We start from the raw sequence: 14508 nt of genomic DNA, 5'->3' as shown, positions 1-14508 counted from the left end.
TGAATCAGTCCCGCCTCTACACCAGTTTAAGAGGCTTGCGCTGGACCACCTCTTCCTCTCCTTCCTTTTCCGCAGGGTCTTTCTGCCCCCCTGGGTTCCCTCCCTCCGGGATTCCCCAGAGGCTGAATCCTCTGACGCCTGCTCCCCCCTCCTCCATGCTTTGGGACCAGGCTCCTCCTCCGGGCTCTCCTCACTTCCGCGCGCCTCCACATTTGAACTTGGCGCGCGTACGCTGCTTCTGACCTTCCTTTTGACAGTTACACTGCTCTCGGTACTACTCTCCGCCCCTTCCGGCAGGACGTCTTGCCCCGATCTCCTTCCCCTCTCTGCTTCCTGCTCTGCTCCGTCTGACACACTGGGAACTCCACCCCTTCACTCCGTTCCGGCGGAGAAGCCGGTCCCGATCTCCAACTCCCACTGGGGGTTCCCCTGCTGCTGCCCTGCTCCTGACTACTCCCCCCTGTGGCTCCCCTTGGCCTGACCAGGGGCGCTCCCTTTTGGGAATCCTCCGATTCACTGGAGAGACTCATGGAACCCCTCGACTCATTGTCATCTTCTTCCTCGTCGCCCTGGGATCCTTCCCCCTCGCTCTCAGTCTCCTCCCTCATCTGCGCCTCTCTCCCTGAACCCCTGACAGGTAGTTTTCTCATTTCTTTTCCAAAAGCAGAGAGCCCTGCCCCCAGGCCCCCTCCAAATTACAGCTTCTCCAAGCAATGTCCTGCTGGAGGGAGACAGTATGCTTGTTTGGAAGAGAAACCCTGCTTTCCTGGTCGTAAGTAACAGCAGGCTGGATTGCAGAGTGAGACATGGAAATCTCTGGATTTATATGCTGTATATCAAATATCTTAATCTATACTTTCTAACGCGGCAGGTAAATCAGAATCTCCTGAGCCAGGAGGATTACAGCATCTCTCCTCTCCCCTTCATTAAAAGCCTAATACTCTTCTTTGAAGAAGTATAACGTGAGAATGTTTTTTATATATATTTTTTAAAGTTCATTTCCTCATTGTGCGCTATACACTGATAATTGCTGCCACAATAACAATTGATTGAAAATGGAATTTAGCCCCCCCCCCCCATAGAGAACTGTTCTTCAAACGTTTAGCCTTAATACAGTGGCTGATGTAATACCCTTCTGCTTCACTAGGCATTTTATATAGGGACATTAAAATTGATTTTCTACATCTTGGCAGATGAAAAAAAGTGTGTTACATGCCCTATTGCCCAAAAGTGTGCAAGCACAGAGCAAAGGTTGCAGTGACAGAGGTGGCCAAAAAGGAAATACCGTAAATAAAAAAGAAATCATACTTCGTATATCCTGTCTGTTTTTTCCTTAATAGGGACTTTTATAAGCATGGATCCACAGGATCTTTGCACTGGGTCACCCCAAATTCACCATCAGATAACATAGCATGTCCATGGCTACAGCCTGCACCAAAAAAATCACGCACCCACTGTTGCCTAGGGTCGCAGTGGTGCAAAAACGTGGTTACAAAGCATGGATCCACATGGATCCTCAGGATTTTTGCATTGGGCTACTCCAAACTCACTGTCAGATCACATGTCTGTGGCCACAGCATGAACCACAAAAATCATACATCCACTGTTTCATTTAGAATATTTTTTTTCTTGTTTTCCTCCTCTAAAAACTATGTGCGTGTTATGGTCTGGTGCGTGTTATAGAGCGAAAAATACGGTAAACTCTCCAGAACTTGCTTAAATACTCAATGGTAGCCAAAGTTCATTACTCATTCTTGGGACAATACTCTTCCAGGACTTCTACATTAATCCTATAGTTCTACAATTTCTATAGCAGAAAGACTCTACAGGAAGCCAGCCCACTTACTCCTGTTGCAAAATTTCTAAATGCACTGCATGCAGGGCTGCTTTCGAAGACCGTCTGCAAACTACAGTTAATTCAAAACACAGCTGCAAGACTGTCAACTGGAATTAGGCGGCAGAACATCTCTCATTAGTGATTAAACAGCTGCATTGGCTTCCAACTCAGTTCTAGGCACAATCCATGGTGCCAGTTCTTAGCTTTTAAGGCCTTCGTGGTTTAGGACTACGGAAGAATCATCTACAGTGGTACCTCGGGTTAAGAACTTAATTCGTTCTGGAGGTCTGTTCTGAACCTGAAACTGTTCTTAACCTGAGGTACCACTTTAGCTAATGGGCCCTCCCGCTGCCACCACACAATTTCTGTTCTCATCCTGAAGCAAAGTTCTTATTTCTGGGTTAGCGGAGTCTGTAACCCGAGGTACCACTGTATCTCCAGCCAAGTCTGCTGATACAGTACAATGACTGATATTTTGGGACCCTTCTGCAGCACTTGCAAGCAGGGACCACCTCACCCAGGGAGGTTTGACTGACACCTACCTTGATATAATTTCTGCACTGAATATCTTTTTATTTTCACAGGTCTTTCAAATGTGAAACTGTACCCCTGATTATTGATTTTATGCTGGTCTTTTTATCTACTGCTTTTAGAGTTTATTGCTTTATTTTTATTGTGGTTTTATCTGCCCTTCTTCTGAAACCTGTCCTACTTTTTCTTTAAACGGTTGAGTAAGTTAGGCTTCTTAATCAACAGATTTTAAACATTTTAAACAAATGCACGTTACAACCGGGGGGGGGGGGTCAAAAAGCCACCTCAGCTTTAGTTCAATGTCAAATCCATACTTGATTTTTGTGTATAGGGACTTTTGAAATTTAATGATGTTTTAAAAATATTATACACCAGAATACTTAGGTATCTGCCACCCTGGAAGGCAGACTCTTTAAACAAGAAAAAGAAAGAACCTTACATTAAATTCATTCAACATTCCACAGCTCACAGCAGTCATCCAGCCCAGTCTAACCTAACAGACTTAACAAAACATGGCACAAATTGCCTGCTTCTATTGACATTCTGTTCCTCGAAGAGGTGGCACCCTGCTGAACACGAAAGCCAGTAGTTTGTGATTGCACAAAAAGTCAAATGCAAAGATCCAAGTACACAACATAACTTTACTTCTTCTGGCAGAGTGGAGGTCTCCAAGGGCAACACAAGCAGTAACATTCTGAATACAAGCAGAGGGTTCAGACTGCTACCAAGCAAGGTTCGCTCCAAGACTCAGATTAATAAGCCTGGCCTTGACTGCTGTCAAAGAGGCAATAAGGCTGCCAAGTGGAACATAAAGATGCCCCCCCCCCCCCCAGTAGGAGAGTTGCTACTGACCAGGAAGTGCAAGAACCAATAACAGTAGATTTCTTGCTTTGTTTTAAGTGCTGAATTTCTTATTGCTAATACAGTGGCACCTCGGGTTACATACGCTTCAGGTTTCAGACTCTGCTAACCCAGAAATAGTGCTTCAGGTTAAGAACTTTGCTTTAGGATAAGAACAGAAATCGTGTTCCGGCGGCGCAGCAGCAGCAAGAGGCCCCATTAGCTAAAGTGGTGCTTCAGGTTAAGAACAGTTTCAGGTTAAGAACGGACCTCAGGAATGAATTAAGTACTTAACCCGAGATACCACTGTACTCACAATACTTCATAGGGGACAGTAACAAACTGTTATGAGATGTAGCAGCACTGGAGTGTTCTAGTAACACTGAGACTTGTAGTAGTGTAGTCAGCCCACATTACATAGAGTGCTTGGATTTTGTTCCATAGGTACCTTTACGCCCAGCATTGCAAACTTCAGGCCAGTACATGGCTCTCCTTTGACCAGCCAGGCTGAAGTTTTCTTTGCACAACTAAGAATAAATGTCAGTATATGCCTGTAAAAATCTTTAAAAGCAATCCTTGAGGATAGGTACCTGTCCGCATGCACCTGCTCATGTAGCTTTTCAAGTTACTGCACTAGTGGAGCATCCTGGTGTATTGCTGCACAAGTGTGCACTACGACTCATGGTGCTGCACCTTGCAGTTAATCCTTTCTGCATTTCGCCATGCACAGCAAATCAAAGGAATGTGGAAACTGGCACATGAATGAAATGAGGAGAAAAAGAAGGAACACACCACTGCACGAAGGAGGAGAGAACATCTAAATATGTATCCACGGATAATTTAGAATGTAAACTGGGAAATCATTTTAGAGAGCAAATATACAGAGTGCTACTTTGTTTTACGGTGCCACAGATGAAGATTCTAAGCTGTCAATATGAATAAATTAAAATTTAGTGTACCTTAGAGGTTCTCTTTTCATGTTTCTACATGAACGGAAATATTAACATAACCCAATACTTATACCTCAAATGTATCTGCTGTACACTGGCATTACCCCAGAGCTACTGCTGCAAATGCATAAAGGCTTCAGTCCTAAGGCCACTTATTAGGCCATAAGGCATACTAAGTTCAATAGCTTACTTCTGAGTAAGCATGGCAGAGGGTTACACCAAAAGAACAAATTACACACGGAGATGTACACACATATATACACCTAGGCATCCTAACCCAGCCTGGGTCCACAGTTGAATGTATGCGTTTTTGTTTATGGGTCCTCCTATCATTGGATGATTCCACCACATCAACAGGATGGGAATTTATTCTTGGGTTCAAGCAACACACTTCCACAGAATTCAGTTCATGATGGAGCTGCACACTGCACAGAGCAAATATTTTGCTTCATATGCACTGATGTTTCTTGCAGCAAACTCTCAAATTGGAATTTTGGCACCTGTGCTTAAATAATCAATGTGTTCTATTTTATTATCAATGCAGAAGAATTACTACCAAATCACACGCAGCATCAGGGCAGAGTGAGTAACTGGAATGATGCTAATTCCTTTTGCTGTGCTCTTCCTTTATCAAGCTTGTTACCTCCCATAATTAATTTTAGTCCCATGAGAAAAACACAAGAGAGGCCACTGCGCTCCTAAAAAGGATGCATTTCTTAAAGCCAGCATCTCATTAAACAAAATCACCTTGGTTTTCTTGTGTTCATAACAATGGCATGAGTAAAGACAATAGGTTCTAAGATACTTTTTCACACAGAATTCTGCCATAAACGCACCCTCTTATTCAGGTCAAGATGTTTTTGTTTTCTACATCTGCACCTATCAAAGTGGTGGAGGCACAGAATATTGCCTCTGAAAAGCTGTGTTACAGATTGCTATGACTAGTTCATAACCTTACTTTTTAGACTGTTTACAAAATAAATGCTCAAAAATTCAGCAAAGATAGTTAGCACCTTTTGTCTCCCAGCAGTAATGCAGTAATCCAGCCCTATATTACTATTTAGAGCAGGGGTCAGCAACCTTTTTCAGCCATGGGCCGGTCCACCGTCCCTCAGACCATGTGGTGGGCCGGACTATTTTTTTTAGGAGGGAATGAACGAATTCCTATGCCCCACAAATAACCCAGAGATGCATTTTAAATAAAAGCACACATTCTACTCATGTAAAAACACCAGGCAGGCCCCACAAATAACCCAGAGAGGCATTTTAAATAAAAGGACACATTCTACTCATGTAAAAACACGCTGATTCCTGGACCGTCCGCGGGCCGGGTTGAGAAGGCGACTGGGCCTTAGGTTGCCTACCACTGACTTAGAGGGATAACAATACTAGACCATAATTGCAGAACAAGGCATTCTGTTGAAAATTCAGTGGCATAAATGCTTGGAACCATAGAACTGGAAGGGCCATCTAGTCCACAATGCAAGAATCTCAACTAAAGCATCCCTGACAGATGGCCAACCAACCTCTGCTTAAAAACTTCCAAGGAAGGAGTATCCATCACCTCCGGAGGGAGTCCCTTCCACTGTCCAGCAGCTCTTACTGTCAGAAAGTTCTTCCTAAAGTTTAGTTGGAATCTCCTTTCTTGTAACTTGAAGCCATTGGTTCAGGTCCTACCCTCCAGAGCAGGAGAAAACAAGCTGGCTCCCAGCTTGCAAGGCAGCTGTATAGTTCTACCAAATTCACATTCTCAATGCGCCAAGTTGGCTACATGAAGTGGGTCTTAGCAGAGTGGAGCAATGTTTGTGTTTATGGGCCACAATTTTGCTTGGGGTTACAGATCAAACACTGCACAGAGGAACTAAGCAGGAGTCCAAGAAGATGCAAGGGTTCCTCCCTCTCCTCTTTCAGACCAGTCTATTTGTGTGTCTTTACTAAGCAGAAAAATCATAAGTTATGTTTTTAAACTCATTATTACACAGAAATTTCACTTAAATCAATGGAACTGCAAAATAATTTTCTGCAAACTCTTAAGGCAAAGACCACGCAACTTCATGGTCCTGTGCAGCACCCCAGCACATGACCAATGCAGAAATCAAAGTAACGTATTGAAATAAACATAGGTATAAAAAGAAGTCAGTCACTATTCTCCCTACCTTATACTGCCAGCCATTTGCAAAAAAAATGCAGGTAATCTGTAAAATGGATGCAAATACAGTATGTTCCTCAATATCAATGCACCACAGGCATTAACTAAGTAAAAACCATTCTCCTGGGATGACTCTTCAACAAGTTGCCAATTAATAGCTGTCTGGCCACAAATTCTTCACAAATGTGGGGCCACAGATAATCCACCATCTTATTTTGGTTCCTCACTCATCAAAGGCAAAAAGAACAACAAAATAAATGCAACCAGTAGGCTGCTTCAAATCCCTGACCAGATTTTTCATTAGCAGATATCTCAAGTAAGAAGCACAATATAAGGATCTGATCCAAAGATACCAAAGCTATCAATCTTTTCCTTCTTGAACATACCATAGGCTTGTTTGCACTTACACAGTGTCCCTGTTCCTTGCAGACCTGCCTAGACTTGCTGCAAGTTCACTATTAGCCTTTGCTGTGATGCCTCATGGCCTGCCCACTGCAGGTACTGACCATGGTACCGTTTAAATAGCAAAACTATCTTCCCCCACCGCAATATATTATGCTAGAATTGCTTCTGCCTTAGTGAGCAATGGAGAAATAGCACCAATCCTCTGTAACTTGGGGTCTGACTCCTCCCTAACTAGACTACACTCTTCCCCGACAAAGAATTATTCTCTCTTTCTTATACCATTTTACCAAGTCCCATTTAGTTCCCATCTTGCCTGGGAAACTAATTTACACATTGTTCGGGGCACTGGGGCTCTTAGGTCACCTGGTGATCAACCTACCATGGGAGACCATTACAGATTATGGGATCCTTGACCAGATCCCAAGGGAAAGGCCATCTGTCACCAGACCAGGCTAGTCAGCAGCCCAAGACATTTTCAGGGGTGCACCTACAGATGCAGAGCATGAACGGAACAGGCTGGCGGTTCAGAAGCGGAGACACAAACTGCCCGAGGAGTTTGGGGGCTTCGGGGCCGCGGTGCCTCTCCTGCTTTCCTCGGAGCTCAGGTGCTCCGGCCATAACCTCCCCCCCCCCCCCCGGGAGGGGGGCTTCCCAGCCCTTTTGTCTATGGATTCCCCGCTGGATCTCGGAGGGGGCCCTCGCGCAAAGGCAAAGTTTCCGTCTCGCTCCCCCCGCCCGGCCTGGGCCCGCCCCATCTCCCGCGCCCCCCCCCCCGGCGCCGGTCCCAAGCCCGGCAATCCTTCCCTCAGGCCAAGGCGGCGGCGCCCCCCCCCCTCACCTGGCCTGCGCCTCGTCCAGGCTCTGGTCGGTGATGGCCATGATCTGCTGCAAGATGTCCCCCGTGTCCTGGAGCCCCGGGGGCGCCTGCGGCGGGGGCGGGCCCGGCGGGGCGGGCAGCCGGTGCGGAGGGGGCTCTCCGGCGCCTCCCGGAGGGGGCTGCAGACCCGCCAGGAGCCGCGACGCCTCCTCCATGGCCGGCGGGCGGGCGCGCGGGCGGCGAGCGGAGGCGCCTCAGGCCGGCGGTGGCGCGGCCCGATCCCCCCCCCCCTCCGGCGGCGGCGGCGGCGGCGGCGCTGGCTCTGGCGGACGCGCGACTGGCGTCGAGCAGGCCCCGCGACCCTGGCTCCTGGCGCGCGCCCCGCCCCGCCGCGCACGGGCTCCGCCTCCGCCGCCTCCTCGCCCGTCGCCCCGCCAAGCGGCAGCCCCAGCAGCAGCGGCAGCGGCGGCGGCGGCGGCGGCGCGTCTCCTCCCGCTCCCCCTCCCCTCGCGCGCCTGCCCTCCCAGCGTCCCGCCCCCTTCGGGGACAAAGCCAGTCTCTCGGCGGCCGCAGCGCCATCGCCGCCTCCCAGGGAGAAGGGGCGGGGCCAAGACGCCGTCGCTGACTGGCTGCCCGGCCCCCCCGCGGCCCCGCCCCCGCCCGCCTTGGCCCTCCGGCGCCTCAGGCGGGGCAGCGGCGGGATCCCTTGGGCGCTTCTCCGCCCGGCGGCGGCGTCCTCCGGAGGCCTGTCTCCTGGGTCTCCGGCCTGTGCTTCGTGGAGGCGGCGGCGGGCGGGCGAGGAGGGGAAGCAGCGGCCCCGAAGTCCCGGGGGGCCCAAAAGAAGCGCCTGGCGGCGGGAGGCCGAGCCAGCCCTCGCTCCGCCTGGACCGAAGGCGCAGATCCAGGCAGGACGCTGCTTTCCTGTCCTCCTCAGGGCCCCGCAGGCCAGCCATGCAGGGCAGAATCGGGACCCGCGTCCATCCCTCACGAGGAGCCCTGCAAAATACACTCAGAGCTCTGCATAAATGAGAGAACTTTCCGTGCCCAGTGAGGGAAGGCAGGATAACTTTTTGAAAATGAAAACAAATGGGAAATGCTCCTCATAATGGAAGATGTTTGATAGGTATGTGCCACATTCTGGATGATTTGATACTCCCTCTCTATTTGTTATTACTCTGCCTTCCTCACCCTGTGACAGATGGCTCCACAGAAGAAAGCCATCGTGGCCCGTCTTAGCATCTCTTGCAAAATCACAGAGATTCATGCAACCACTTCTGCAACCAGGTTGTGACCATCACAATGGAAGTTGTGCTCCCTAAAATAAATAAAGTCATCATTTGTATGCATGCATATATATTCTGGGAATCCATGCTTTGACCCATGCACCACATTTTTCTCTCTGCCTTTATTCACAAAACACATACAGAGTTTCCATCATCCTAAGCTTCAGTTACACTCTTCTCTGCACATGGTATTTTACCTCCCATGCTGGTCACAGAAACATTGAATCTTCGAGTTGGAAGGGACCCCAAGGGTCATCTAGTCCAACCCTCTGCAATGCAGGAATCTGAGCTAAAGTGACCATCCAACCTCTGCTTAAAAACCTCCAAGGAAGGAGAGCCCACCCCCTCTCATGGGAATCTGTTCCACTGCTGAATAAGTCTTAGAGTCAAAGTTTTTTCCAAACGTTTAGTCAGAATCTCCTTGCAACTTGAAGCCATTGGTTCGAATCCTACCTTCCAGAGCAGGAGAAAACAAGCATGCTCCCTCCCCCATGTGAGAGCCCTTAAGATATCTGAAGATGACCATCATATCTCCTCCCAGTCTCCTCTTTTCTGGGCTAAACATACCCAGCTCCTTCAAGGGCTCCTCATAAGACTTAGTTTCCAGACCTTTGATCATCTTGGTTGCCCTATTTACACTTTCCAACCTGTCAACATCCCTCTTAAATTGTGGTGCCCAGATTTGGACACAGTGTTCCAAGTGTGGTCTGACCCAGGCAGAAGAGAGTGGGACTATGACTTCCCTTGATCTGGACACTAGACTTCTGTTGATGCAGCCTAGAACAGCATTGGCTTTTTTTGCTGCTGCATCACACTGTTGACCAGGGGTTGGCAAGGCTTACCTCGCCTGGGCCAGTTCACTTCAGCGGAGATCCCTCCGTGGGCCGGATCATGCGCATGCATGCCCCCGATTTCCGGCAACTGCGTCTGCGCAGACACGATTTCCGGCACTGCGGAAGCAAGTCCCTGTGCCGTGCTGCGCCGGTTTAGCATACCATGTGGGACCTCGCCAAGAGGGAGGTTTGGGGGTAACTTGTGGGCCAGTTAAATGACCCCCGTGGGCCGCTTGTGGCCCATGGGCCTTAGGTTGCCTACCCCTGCTGTTGACTCATGTTAAGCTTGTGGTCCACCAAGACCCCTAGATCCTTTTCACATGTACTGCTAGTAAGCCAGGTGTCCCCCATTTTACATTTGCGCAGAACCTGACATTTGTCCCTTCAGAAATGCATTTTGTTAGCCTGAGCCCAGTTCTCCAATCTGTTAAGGTCATTTTGAATTCTGATTCTGACTTCTGCAGCATTAGCCACCCCAATGGCTCAGGGAGAGGACAGAACCCTGAGGCACCCCACAAGTGAGAGCCCAGGAGTCTGAACACTCATCCCCCAATACCACTTTCTGAACACGGCCCAGGAGAAAGGAGCAGAACCACTATATAACAGTGTCCTCAGCCCCTCTAGACAGTCCAGAAGGATGTCATGGTCGATGGTATCAAAAGCTGCTGAGAGATCCAGCAGAACTAGGAAACAGCTTTCATCTTTGTCCCTAGCCCACCGAAGATCATCGACCAGCGCGACCAAGGCAGTTTCAGTCCCATGGTGAGGCCTGAATCCCGATTAGAAGGGATCCAAATGGTCCGCATCCTCCAGGTATGAGCAACCACCCGCCGGTTCAGCAACCACCCGCTCAATCACCTTGCCCAAGAATGGAAGATTTGAGCCGTTAGTTCATCTTGTTCAATTATTTTAGCATATTGTTATGGTTGAAATAAAAATAAAATAATAATAATAAATTGTCCAGTTAGTAGCTCCTTATAGACCAACTAAGTTTGTTCTGGTATAAGCTTTTGTGTACATACACACTTCTTCAGGTACCTGTTGTAAGTCATTTGAGTGTCATATTTGGGCAGCAGAGGTGGGATAATTTTTTTCCATAAAGAAACAAAATTATACAAATATAGAATTGTAAAGATTTTCTAGTACCATTATTTATTAATGTGCTGCTCTTTGTAGTTCCGATGAAGGCTTGCTTGTTTTCATTGACTCTCAACTTCTGTCTTCTTGTTTCCTCTCTTTCTTCCCTTCCTCCATTTTGCCTAGATAGTCGGTGCAAATTTGAACCATGTTTTACAGCTCTCACGATTTTCAACCTATTAATTCTGTGCTGAATTAAATTTTGTACATTTTGCTGTTCAGTGTGGTTCAGTAACATTTGAATTCAGTCCCCCATCCCCATTTATAAATACACAGAAGCTCGCTTGTTTTCCTATCCATTCATACCAACTCAGACCCAGTTATTATAGTAGAAATGGAAAAAGCTAACTACTACATACATGAAGGTTTGATTGATTGAGAACATTACTTGTGGTTATTGTTTTCCCTGTAGATTTGAAGCTTGAGTCAGTTCAATCAATGAATGCACCAATATTAATAGGAAGGCACAGCGCTCTGCCTGGAAACCAAACATTATCCTCTGCAAGGAAGCCTGGGGAGTGCTGGGAACTCGCTCAACAACTGCATCTGCTGATTCCTTGAAATTTCCACAGATGAATATTCACAGATTTTTAGCTCAAAATGGTAAAGGCCACAGCGGCAGCCCTGCACACAGGCTGCTGACATCCCACTGAAAATGGAAGTTAAGCAAGCTGTGTTCATATTTAGACAATGAATGTTACAGTGATTCAGCAAAAGTACTCCATATATAAGATTTATGAGTATCACAAAGAGGAAACATTCTGAGTTAAATTGCTTTTTACATGGGAGTAGGAGAGAGAGCAATAGCCATAATTTCAAACTAAGTGTATATATTCAATTGTGCTCACTGGATATAAGCAGAGAACCTGACACTCCTCTGTGCATTACAGCACCTGATATTAAGGCAATATGAAGTAGCAGCCGCAACACTGCCAAGAGCTACAGGAATCATGAACTAGGCAGGGTGTTTAGCTGTCTGATAGGGGTAATCAGATGGGTTCTGTCACAGAACAACTCTTAAAAGTATATTCTTCAAAGATGTTTCATAAGCTTGATGACAGGCTGGACAGTCGATGTTAAAAATACCAAAAGGTTCATTTATATAATACCTATGCTGAAACCATTTCTAGATCAGAAGCTGCTTGCCTGTTGTTTGGGAGAATAATATTCTGCAAGTGAAAATAGGACCTGCTCTCTATATTTTGGATAGCTGAGGATACATAATGCTCACTGGTGATCAGTCCATGCCCTGCCTTCCCCAGCCTGGTGACTTCCAGATATTGTTGGACTACAACTCTCATCTGTCCCAGCCAGCGTGGCCAATGCTGTGTGTGTGTGTGTGAGAGAGAGAGAGCGAGAGGGGGGGGGGGTCACCAGGCTGGAGAAGGCTATGCTAGACCCACAAAGACACCTGCCTGCCTGCAGTACCAGATTTACGGATAAGCTAAACAAGCTATAGCTTAGGGCCCCACTCACTTGGGGGCCCCCAAAAAACTCAGAAAACAAAACACAACTGGATGTACATTTCCAAAATATAAGATAAAAATAAAACCTACATACAGCAACAGTGTTTTGTGTTGTGTAGGCTCCTGTGATGTAAGTAATGGGCCCCACCTGGTAGCCTGCTCCCTAAAATACCGCTGGTTTGTTGTTGATAAAGGACAGCTGGACATATAAAGGGCCCCATTACCTTCAGTAGCTGAAGCAGGCTTCCTCAACCTCGGCCCTCCAGATGTTTTTGGCCTACAACTCCCATGATCCCTAGCTAGCAGGACCAGTGGTCAGGGATGATGGGAATTGTAGTCTCAAAACATCTGGAGGGCTGAGGTTGAGGAAGCCTGGCTTAGGGCCTCATCAAACCTAAATCCGGCCCTGCCTGCTTGGATGTGTCCATGGAAGAAGAATCTGGCCAGGGAGAGTGAGAGAAAGAACCAGGAGGTTTTGGAGCTAGCTGGCAAGAAGAAGGCTGCTCTACCCTGCCTCTTCTTAACACTTGGGGGAAGTCGCTGGGGCCGGGGGGGTGGGGTGGAGCATGAAGCAATACATTTTAGGTTTCAACCAGATTGCTGTGGTTGGGGGAGGTTGCTGACACATTGCCTGAGCACCCGCTGCTGTGCCAGCACAGATATCTGATCCTATGAACTCTGTGTAGATATTTCAGAAACCCATGCAGGCTGTGAGCCCATTCCTACCCTTGGGCTAGGGAGGGAGGGGAAGAAAAAAATCTAGCTGTTTTCACATCTAACAGAGCAGCACACTGTTAAGCGGAAGATCAAAACTTGATTGCAGCAATGACTTGCTCTATTAAAATGTATCATAACCTCCTCTAAGGTAAGAAGGTTCAGAGCCCAGGGGGTGATGGTGGGACAATAATGAGTGGCCAGAGGGAGAAGAGGGAGAAGACTGGGAAGAGACAGTGTCAGAAGCTGAAGAGTGAACAGGCCTTAATGAGCTGGAGAGACTGTGGCAGAGAGAAGTTCAGACTCAGAGGCAAAAGCTGAAGCAGGAGAAGAGGGAGGTCAAGAGGCAGAGATGAGTCTGGCTAGGGAAGAGTCACAGGTGTCTCCACCTCCTACTGTGACAAGTGCCCCTTGCCCTGTCTCCCAGAATCAGAAGAGAGCTGAAATGAGCGGAGCAATGACAGGCTGAACACAGACACAGTCTCCAATCGCTTGGAAAAAGCTCTGGAGAGGAGGGGACTTAGGTAGCTGTGCGGAGGCAGCGACTTTTAGTCTCAGCAACTGATGCATGGAGTAAGACCTACCAGGGATGAGCTGCTATGCTCATTAGGCCTGTCACTCTGCAAAATCTGTGAAGATCCTGGTTTTGCTAATAAAGAGTTGAGTCCAACTTTGAGCGGTGTGATTTACTGCTGGCTCTGTGACAGTAGGGGTTCCTGTGAGCAGGCTGCATGGACCCCAGAGGATGGGGGGGGGGGGGCGTGCAGACTCAGAAAAGAGGGAGATACAGACACACTCCCCAAGATGGCCAAGTACTTAGTCCCTTTCCTGGTCCAGTAACATTTTGTCTACACTCATATAACATTTCCTTTTAAATAAGTACGGCAGTTTTTTCATATTTTTTTAAATGCTATACCCTTTTCACATAGTGGAGTGGGGATGATATACATAAACCACCTTTTCCCTGCTCACAGATAATCATGTCTCTACTGGATAATGAAATGAAAAGGAATTAAATTGTAGGGCAATAGTTCACATGGATACTGCTGAGGGAGCAGGGAGACCTATCTTCTAGTCCTGTGATGAATCACCTGCGCTTATACAAAATGGACAGGGGTATAATTAACAAGTGAATTCTTGCATGTCAGCACAACAGAAGAAAGTTCATTCTCAAGCTGAAGCCGGAAGCAGGCAACTGACCGAAGTACACAAACCTGTACATCTTGAATGCAGATCCACCCTCTTTCCTTGTGAACCACACCTTTCCTCCAAAAACCTCTATAAACTGAATTAATATTTAAGCCATAGGGAAAGATTTTTGATGCAGAAAATGAGTGTACTTGGATTATTCCAGTAGTCCATGGCTTTGTGCTGGGCCATGGGACTCATTCTTATTTTTAAAAAATAAATCAATACTACCTGCTGCTTAATTGCCCACTTTCTCTAGTTCCTTTTGAATGCTCCTGTTCCACGCAGGCAGTGTTAGTGTCACTATTGAATAGGGGCTTAATATCATCAGAGATGACGGGATGCAGGAGCTCCCTGT

The 14508-nt window shown here is 47.5% G+C and overlaps 1 protein-coding gene and 1 long non-coding RNA gene across 5 annotated transcripts in view; one reads left to right on the top strand and one right to left on the bottom strand.

Moving 5' to 3' along the window:
- Window positions 1-7824, bottom strand: part of PBX4 (PBX homeobox 4) — a 35533-nt gene extending 27709 nt beyond the window's left edge. The window contains exon 1 of one of the 4 annotated variants that reach the window (XR_013391725.1): window positions 7551-7824. Coding sequence is in view for 2 of the 4 variants with exons in the window: in XM_028721156.2 (XP_028576989.1) it covers window positions 7551-7744 (194 nt within the window). In the remaining 2 variants the exon portion in view is untranslated. The remainder of the gene's footprint in view (window positions 1-7550) is intronic. The other 3 variants (XR_013391724.1, XM_028721156.2, XM_028721155.2) reach the window with 3 other exon arrangements.
- Window positions 7825-8327: 503 nt separating this feature from the next.
- Window positions 8328-11003, top strand: LOC144326853 (uncharacterized). The gene is made up of 2 exons (XR_013391726.1): window positions 8328-8652; window positions 10110-11003. It is a non-coding gene; the product is annotated as an uncharacterized LOC144326853 (long non-coding RNA).
- Window positions 11004-14508: the final 3505 nt, after the last annotated feature.

This window comes from Podarcis muralis, chromosome 2 (genome assembly GCF_964188315.1).
Source record: "Podarcis muralis chromosome 2, rPodMur119.hap1.1, whole genome shotgun sequence".
Taxonomy (NCBI): domain Eukaryota; kingdom Metazoa; phylum Chordata; class Lepidosauria; order Squamata; family Lacertidae; genus Podarcis; species Podarcis muralis.
Note: the sequence above shows the minus strand (reverse complement) of the source record. Positions and strands in the feature narration are given on the sequence as shown.